The 8,731-nt window shown below is 48.2% G+C and overlaps 1 protein-coding gene across 2 annotated transcripts; it reads right to left on the bottom strand.

The window, feature by feature from the left end:
- Positions 1-4,062: 4,062 nt before the first annotated feature.
- LOC123095895 (binding partner of ACD11 1) lies at positions 4,063-8,317 on the bottom strand. Of its 2 annotated transcripts, none has more exons than XM_044517466.1 (6): positions 8,049-8,317; positions 5,559-5,662; positions 5,400-5,475; positions 5,222-5,305; positions 4,628-5,110; positions 4,063-4,518 (listed from the first exon to the last, which is right to left on the bottom strand). In XM_044517466.1, exons 1-6 carry the CDS (start codon positions 8,052-8,054, stop codon positions 4,417-4,419), a joined length of 855 nt encoding a protein of 284 aa, XP_044373401.1. In that variant the 5' UTR covers positions 8,055-8,317; the 3' UTR covers positions 4,063-4,416. The 2 variants fall into 2 exon arrangements, with proteins under 2 accessions (XP_044373401.1, XP_044373400.1); XM_044517465.1 differs by having other exon boundaries at positions 4,063-4,425; positions 4,535-5,110; positions 8,049-8,315.
- Between the last annotated feature and the right edge of the window lie 414 nt (positions 8,318-8,731).

The following is an 8,731-nucleotide window of genomic DNA, read 5'->3' on the forward strand; positions in this document are numbered from 1 at the left end:
AGCGCGCGGCAGCGCCCGCAGCTGGCGGCCTCGGCCCAGCTCGCGCGGCTGCTAGCCTTGGCCCAGCGCGCGCGACGGCGCCCGCAACTGGCGGCCTCGGCCCAGCTCGCGCCTCCCTTTCGGCCCAGTGGCCCGCAGCCGCTTTAGGGTTTAGATCGCCGCCGTCCGTCGCGATCCGACGGTGGAGCGTCGTTTGCGCTGGATCAAAACGATCCGACCGGCCTCACCGCCCGAACCCTAGGCGCATTGCGTTTCTCCTCTCGCGCGCCGCGCGCCTCTTCTCGTCTCTTTCGCCGGCGGCGGCTCCTCTCGCAGCCAACGGCCTGCTCTCTCCGGCCGCCGGCGACGGTGACGAAAGCCATCGCGCCAGGCGTGCCTCCCCTTTCTTTCCCCCTTCCTTTTCCGTTTTCACAAGAGAGATAGAGAGGTTCAGCGAGAGGAAGCGAAGCTCGGCCAGGACGCGCCGTTGCCATCCTCCTCGCCGGTCGCGCGTCCTCCCTTGCGGCGGGCGCGCCGCTGTCGAGGGACTTGGCCGCGGTGCTGCCCCCCCCCCCTTTCTTTTGACTTTTTGACTTTCTTTTCCGGCGAGCTTGGTAGCTCCGGTGGTTCTTCGTCCCCGCACCTCAGCTTGCCGATGCGTGTGGGGATCGAGAGGAACAGGCGCGGCCGATGCGGCGGCGCTCTTTGCCGGTGAGGCCCAAGGCCAAAATCCGGTGGTTTACTTTGCCCTGTCTAGGGTTCTTGGGGGGGAGGGAGTTCTTTTTCTTTCTCTGTTTTATCTTTTTACCGAAAATCATCTAGCCAAGATGGCCTGATACCATTGATAGACCCACTTGGATCGTGTAGGCTAGATATTCCGGTACACCTACCTTGGGCAGCAGAAGATGAACTCGAGCTGGAGGCCATCGTGGTGCTGGGGCGCACGGCGATGGCGGAGAGTGGACAAGGTGGAGGTGGCGGCGATGTGTAGGCAGTGGCGGCGGCGGAGCTTCCCGTCACTGTCAGCGCTAGACCTAGATCGGGTCGGGGTTTTCGGTGGGGAGACTGGCAACGCGGTGAACCTCGTACTGCGTGCCGCCGGCCCCCACCTCTTTATGTAGCGCTGCGTGACAGGGGGCCGTCAACCATATTGCGGTTGGGCGCCCCCGATCAGGGCGCGGATCAGGGGCCCGGTGGGCCGATGGGCCCACACGGAAAAGAGATCAACCTAACAGTATTATGTTAAAAAAATTCTTTTTTTGCTAGCATGTCTGAGATTTTCACCTCATACGGCTCCTTGGTCAATTCTTTCGAAGGAATCATTTTCCTCATTCGAGAGTCTCCATGATATTTCGAGTCATTCAAAATTAAAAGTAAGAAATGTGTGGCAGATATGCGGTGTGGCACCGGAAAAAAATCCAAGAATTTGTGTGAAGAAATAGTTGATACTGAAACAAAGAAAACAACTCTCTAGGCCCCCTGTGACCTATAGGATTTCCATAGAAGTTTTAGAGGATTGCAATACTTTGTAAAAAAAATCTATGTCGATCGTTTGATTCATATGATTGAATCATATATGAATTTTGCCTAAGGATTTGTTTGTACTATATTTCAGAGGAAATTTTGCATCCACGCAAACATTTAAGAAATAATTCTTTGTTTTACATGTGAGGCAATCAAACAACCAAATCTTAGTGGGATTCGGATGGACATGACATTGCAACCATGTTTTTCTATTCCTACATTCGAAAATCCTTTGAATCAAAGAGGCCCTAGGTTCTACTCTCTCCGTTCTTAAATGTAAGTCTTTTTAGAGATTCCAATGCGGACGACATACGGAGCAAAATGAGTGAATCTACACTCTAAAATATGTCTATATACATCCGTATATAGTTTGTATTGAAATCTCTAAAAAGACTTATATTTGAAAAAGGAGGGAATAGACGATGCCAATGTGTGCACGTGAAGCTTGTTGTGCAAGCTACATTTTGTTCTTATCAGGATTGCATTCTCCTTGAGCCAATCCAGTACATGGTTGGCATCTTCACCTTGAGCCAATCCACATGGTCGGCCTCCACACATCCCATTCTCGCCAGTAGGACTGTAGGAGGATAGGCCACTGGCATTGGCAACATCAACATAATCTTCTTGCTGCATGATCATCGAACAGCCAGTGCTACGAGAGCCGGATACATGTCGGCACGCCTTCTCTTCGTCAACCACAAGGCCGGGACGTGACGTACGTACCTTCGTGAGGCCACGGCACACGTAGGACATTATGCTTCGTGCATTATCCAAGAAGAACGAAAGCCAGTAGCAAGTTTCAGAGGAACCAAGTCAGAAGCTTCGGCTAAGCACAGCTGCTTCGAATGCAACGCCCCGTATTTCTCACGGTGCCACGTCCACACGGTTTCAGACTTTGGTTGTACTCCCTCCGTCTTCAAAAGAGTGTACTTTCAACTTTGTTGAAAAATCAAACTTTTTTATGTTTGACTGTATTTATATAATGGTACATCAATATTTATGTCATCAAATTAGTAGTATTAGATTAATAATAAAATATATTTTTATTATACTTTTATTTGGTTTTACAAATATTGATATATTTTTGCACAAACTCAGTCAAACTTTAAAATAGTTTGACCATCCAACAAATTTGGAAGTACACTCTTTAAAAGACGGAGGGAGTAAACAATAAGACATATGGCCCATAATCTGCATACTGTATGCGGGTCGCTCCGTTAATGTGCTCACAATTTCTAAATTTGAAGACTCGGGTATCTCTAGCAGATGCCGTAAAGCACCACCTGTAAAAACAGTATACAGGCTCACCTAAAACTAATTTACGGTACCGCGAGGTATCGGCGAAACAAATGCCGTAAACCTGTACCATAAACAATTTTTTCTCCTCACGCTTCTTCTCCGGGACGCACGCATGGATGAATTCAAACTCCAGCCGGTCAGAACGGTGCCCCTCCGGCCTACCGCTTGATGTGGCCTGCTGTTTGCTACGGCGACGATCTAGTGATGCTCCGGCCGGCCGCTGGCAAGCTCCTCCGCCTGCTCGCTGCTTGTGCGCGGCATCGTGAGGCCCCCTACTCCGGCAGGTTTTTTTTTACGAGATACAGGCTCCTCTTGATACAGGATCCTCCAAAAACGGGTGAAATCCTCGAGATACAACGGATGCGGACTCGAATATAGGGAAGTCTGCTTTATTTATTTATTTTGCGGGATATGCTGTTTTACGGGATCTATTCGGGCGTTTTTTTCAGGTTGTACCGTAAATACCAAGATTTGATCACTTTTACGGATCTGCTCTCATAATCGGCATAATGTATGCAGGTAGCTCCGTAAATGGCTCATCCAGTCGCTAGCATGGAAGGAAAGTTTCAGCTTTTTCCTCCACAAGTCATGGTTGAGATTTAAAGTTGTGCGGGCCAGGTACACGAACAACTATGCATAGATAATCACGGCAAGCAATGGTGGCAAATAACCATCCTCCCATTAATTGCCTTTACCGCAGCCTTCGGTTCCCAAGGCAGCTGTTTGGATGGCCATGCGGCTTCATTCCCAACTATAAAAGCTTGGTGGCGAGGCGTCCCATCATCAAAGCCCTATTCGTTGCCTCCACCTTCTCCCCTCCCATTTCCTCCACCGTCCGGGACAATACCACCGTGCAAGGATGCAACCCCGATTGACTTAACTTGCCGGCAGAGCGAAACCTCTTGTCTCAGATGTCGCACACCGGCGTGAACTTCCCTTGCGTCACACTGGTTGCGGCAGGTGGCGGCGGATCTGGCGACCATGGGCGATCCACCGCTTCTCGTGGCACAGACGGCGGCCGCATGGATCCGGTGGCCCCCCGAGCGGCGGGTGGCATAGGGTCAGATTAAGTTGAGCTTAAATTGTCCCTACGAAACTGAATGAAATGACAAAAAAAAAAAAGATGAAGACAACCTTTTGGCGATTCTGTGTATGACGACTCTGCTAGAGTTGCTAAGGTGATTCTGTGTATGACGACTTTGCTAGAGTTGCTCTAACACAGCACACATATCTTCAACACGTCCCGGTCCTTTCCAAGCATTTTAGCAGCTAATACTGGAACTATGTTCTCAAATTACAGAAGGGGTGAACAGAAAAGTAACTTCAATTCCCACACCTGATCTCAGCATCAGGTAAATTACATCCAACGAGTATGAGTTGCATTCTATGGTAGCAGAAAACAAGAAGGAAAAAACCCTTTCAGTGGCTCTAGCAGCATAACAAAGCTGACAGGAACACAAGCAAGCGCAGCATTCTAAAATTTACATCACACTGTAGGCGCCGATAGACAGACAACAACCTGTTTTTGCTCCAGCGAAAAAAAGGATCTCTATATATATCCGACAAGTAACAATCAACGAATGACACACACCAGTCGTAGCGGCTACCGGCTCATCACACGGCCTGGAGCTTCTGCTCGTCCATAGATTCCACGGGAAGAACCGCGGGCTCCCACGAGGAGTGCTCGTCAAGATGGATCTTCGCGTACTCGCTCACCAGCTCATCACACGGCCTGGAGCTTCTGCTCGTCCATAGATTCCACGGGAAGAACCGCGGGCTCCCACGAGGAGTGCTCGTCAAGATGGATCTTCGCGTACTCGCTCACCAGCCCGTTCCTCTCTTCCCACATGATCGCCTTCCTCTCCTCCTCGGCCTTGTCGACCTTGTCCTTGGCCATGGAGCCCATGTCGCCCGCCGCTTTGCTCACCATGCCAAACGCACTGGTAAGCCAGGAAGCGCCAGCCGAGACGTACTGGTTGCCCATGAGAGCCGAGCCCGCGACGCTGGCCTTCTGCTCGGCGGCGGCCAGGGCGGACCTTGTGAGCTCCGACACCTGGTACCGCTCGTCCACCTCCTTGACCTTGCTCCCAACGACCGCCCGGCCCAGGCTGATCCTCTCGCTCAGGCCGTACTGGTGATCTAGAGACACGACGGTGGCGGTGGCGGTGGACATGATGTTGTGACGCTCGTCGAAAGACCTTGCCATGTTGAGTGCGTCCTTGCTGAGGACAAAACCCTTGGCCATCATGCTGCTCACAACATCCTCCGCCTTCCTGACTGCAGATTCAGCAGAGGGAGAATTCTCTCCCTGCACCCACAAGGATATGCACAAAACATTATACGGACTACAGTAAGTTCTTTCCTGTTTAATAAAACTTAAAATAATGGTCATGCAGTTAAAACATTAAAACATTCTTACCGGTAATTGTTTGCGGGCTTCAGGAGGCAACTGATAGTTCTCAACTGGAGTTATGATGACAGAAAGATCAACAATCGTTGCTCCCTGTAGGTTAGCAATCCATGATTATAAGCCAAATCCCCAAAGAGCAGTGAGATGAAATATCACCAGGTAACAAGTTTCAGGAGCGCGAACGTACTGAGAGAAGCACAGCGGTGTCTGCTCCTTGTGAGTCCTTAAATGTGACGTACGCAAGTTGTGACCAATCAGTTTCGCTGAAGAAAACACGAGCAGATATTTAAGAAACACTCTTCTGCTCCAATGAAAACAGACACTGCAATAAGAAATGATGAATTACCTTTGCATTTCAACATATTCTATATCACCAGAGAAAGAAAAGAACTCTGTGATCTCCCTTTTTGAGGCACTCAACGAAATATTGCCAACTTTTACTGTCCTCACCTGCAACAGAATATCAATGATGATCAAATGGGATATTGCTAGTGCTACTTTAACACAGGGGAGGTGATAAGATGGACTGTAGTCATTTTACATCTACCGATAATGAACAAATCGGAAATTGCTAGTGCTACTTTAGCACAGGGGAGGTGATAAGATGGACTGTAGTCATTTTACATCTACCGATAATGAACAAATCGGAAATTGCTAGTGCTACTTTAGCACAGGGGAGGTGATAAGATGGACTGTAGTGATTTTGCATCTACCGAAAATGAACAAATGGTATATGAGACGCTAGTGCTACTTTAGCACAGGAGAGGAGATAAGACGCACGATTGTAGTAATTGTATATTTTTGGATAAAGAGTTGACAAATTTTAGCATTCCTGAAACCCAAACTTTCCAGCATTTACAGAACAATCTCATTCTGAAGAAATTAAATTACTCAAACCAACAACATAAGTATGAATTGTGGGACAACATTAGACAGAATGGATTAGATACACCAACATGGGAATGTAGGTAGCAACATAGCTGTCAGGACCCAGGAACATCAACTGGGTAATAAAATTATCCTTTTTGAACTATACAGAAGAGAGAGGACATTTAACTCGAAAAAAGTTACATTTCCATTTGGCATATACTAAACAAACGTTGTATGATAAAATGAAAATGAGCAGTGTAATGTATTCCCAGGTGTCACAATCAATTATTAACAGAGAAGAAATTTAACTCAAAAGTCACATTTCTATTTGGATTTGCATATACTCCCTCCGTTTCTAATTTCTAAATACAAGCCTTTCTAGAGATTTCAATACGGACTACATTGGGATGTATATAGACGTATTTTAGAGTGTAGATTCACTCATTTTGCTTTGTATGTAGTCGGCATTGGAATCTCTAAAAGGACTTATATTTAGAAACGGAGGGAGTATTAAACAAACTTTGTATGATAGATGAACATGAGCAGTCTAATGCAGTCCCAGAGGTGTCATGATCAATTATTAACAGGAGAGCACATGCTAAACTTTAGATAAAAATGTGATTCCAGGAACTATATAAATAGATGTCATTTGCACCTTTAGTAAATAGTATGTAGGTCACATACTAGGGCATATTAGAGATAAACTTATTCAACCAGGTCAATCAGATTGGTGTATATTAGTAGCAGCCAAGATCAGGTGGAAAATATAGTACTAGTATGTGTAGTCGTAGGAAATTATGAACCGGTGATAAACATTAACCAAGTTAGTCGGTTAATTAATTAATGACGTGAGGCACAGGTCTGAGGGTATCATATGCTTCAACTTGACAATATCATGGTCGTGTGGGACAGTTAAACGATTTGAAGTTTATGAGGTTGTACTTATATACTCCCTCCGTTCCTAAATATAAGTCTTTTTAGAGATTCCAATATGGACTATATACGAAGTAAAATGAGTGAATCTACTACACTCTAAAATAAGTCTATATACATCCATATGTAGTTCGTATTGAAATCTCTAAAAGGGCTTATATTTAGGAACGGAGGGAGTAACTGACACAGAAATAATACAGTAGGTAGCAGTGTGTAAATCAATGAGAACCATACAATAAATAAGATAATGGTGACAGCGTCATCGACACGCCATTAGGGATGGTATCGTGCTGTTGTACAATTAGGACTGCAAAAGTAATGTATGCCAGCTGCCCTGTTACCAGGAGTGGGTAATGTCCCTAAATGCAAAAAAGAAGAAAGTGCATTCATTGACCAAAAGGAGCCCAAATCATCTGTTGCTCTGAAAGAAACTACTACTCTCCTTCAAGATCTGAACCACTACCAACCAGTTTTTAACCCACGGCCCTGAAAAGTCAGTACTCCTAGGAAACAAAATCAGAGGCTCCGGTTCGGATTCAGAGCCTAAGAATCCGGGGGAAAACCAACCGGTTGCCCAGCAAGCACGAGAAATTAGGAACGAAGCGCCGATTGGATCGCCTGGCTTCCTCTGCATCCAGAGTTGGCCAGCATTGCGGTTGCGGCGGACTTACCGAGGAGCAGGCAGACGGCGCACCCACCGTCGAGCCGTTGACCCGCATTGCGCTAGGCCGCTAGCCTTTTGGGGGAGGGGAACGCGCGGAATCTTGGCAGAAAGCGGCAACGAGGCGAGGCACTTGTTGGTGGATTGCCGCGCCGTCCCCGGAGCGGGGCTGAGCAAAATCGTCGGAGAGGCCGCCTCCCATGACCTCCATCCAACCCGGAGCTTTGCTACAAGAGAGACGGCCGGCCCAACCACCCATTCACCCAACATACCGCGCGAGCAGAGCACGACGGAGGAGCATCACCTCCGGGGAGAGGAAGAAGAAGAAGAAGAAGATAAGACTAGGGGGTCTGAGAGAGATTGCTGACGCACCTCCATTGTCGCGGGATCTCGCCGGAAGCGAGCTTCGTGGCCGGGAATCTGTCGGCTGGCGGGGCGAGAGAGCGGGCGGGTGCCGGAGACGAGGAGGATGAGGGGTGGTGGTGAGTTCGGCGCCGCGCGTTGCGCGTGTGTCGGCGGGCGAGCGGAGGGAGGAGGGGTGGACTCTGGCCGGGAGGGGAGGAGGAGTCGGGCTCGGGTGGGTGGTTGCCGCTTTCAACTCTGGTTTTCGTGGCGAGTTGTAACGTACTACTCCTACTACGTTCGTTCAAAAAGAAAAGAAGAACGTAAAAACGATGAGCGTCGGCGCTGGCGCGGCACGGCGATGGTGGTGGTGGGCCGGTCGCACGCACGACGGGATCTGGTCGGGTCGGGTGGATCCGTGAGGGCTTTGTCACCGGATTTTTTACCTTTGGTTTTATTCCGATCTGTTGTGTTTGTAGCGTAGTAGTATGCTTGTGTTGTTGGATCTGACGTCCTGCCAAACATTGTGTTTTTGGCGCAACCTCACGTGTCCAAAGAAAAGCTAATCGATTTTTTTTTCTCCATTTTCCAGGGAAATCACGGGCTGGACGGAGTTGGAGTGTTACCGCGTGCCGTGCTGAATTGGACCCAAATGCAGCGACAACGATTCTACGGTCCAACTTAAGTTGTATTCTTAAGAAACTTAAGGTATG

The sequence above is a fragment of the Triticum aestivum genome, chromosome 4D (assembly GCF_018294505.1).
Source record: "Triticum aestivum cultivar Chinese Spring chromosome 4D, IWGSC CS RefSeq v2.1, whole genome shotgun sequence".
In the NCBI taxonomy this organism is placed as follows: domain Eukaryota; kingdom Viridiplantae; phylum Streptophyta; class Magnoliopsida; order Poales; family Poaceae; genus Triticum; species Triticum aestivum.

What these genes read in the sequence shown, in the direction of transcription:
- LOC123095895 (XM_044517466.1), bottom strand. An exon ending in GAATATGTTGAAATGCAAAG is followed by an intron (nt 5,476 to 5,558) that starts GTAATTCATCAT and finishes TGTTTTCTTCAG; the next exon opens with CGAAACTGATTGGTCACAAC. An exon ending in AAGCCCGCAAACAATTACCG is followed by an intron (nt 5,111 to 5,221) that starts GTAAGAATGTTT and finishes TTGTGGGTGCAG; the next exon opens with GGAGAGAATTCTCCCTCTGC.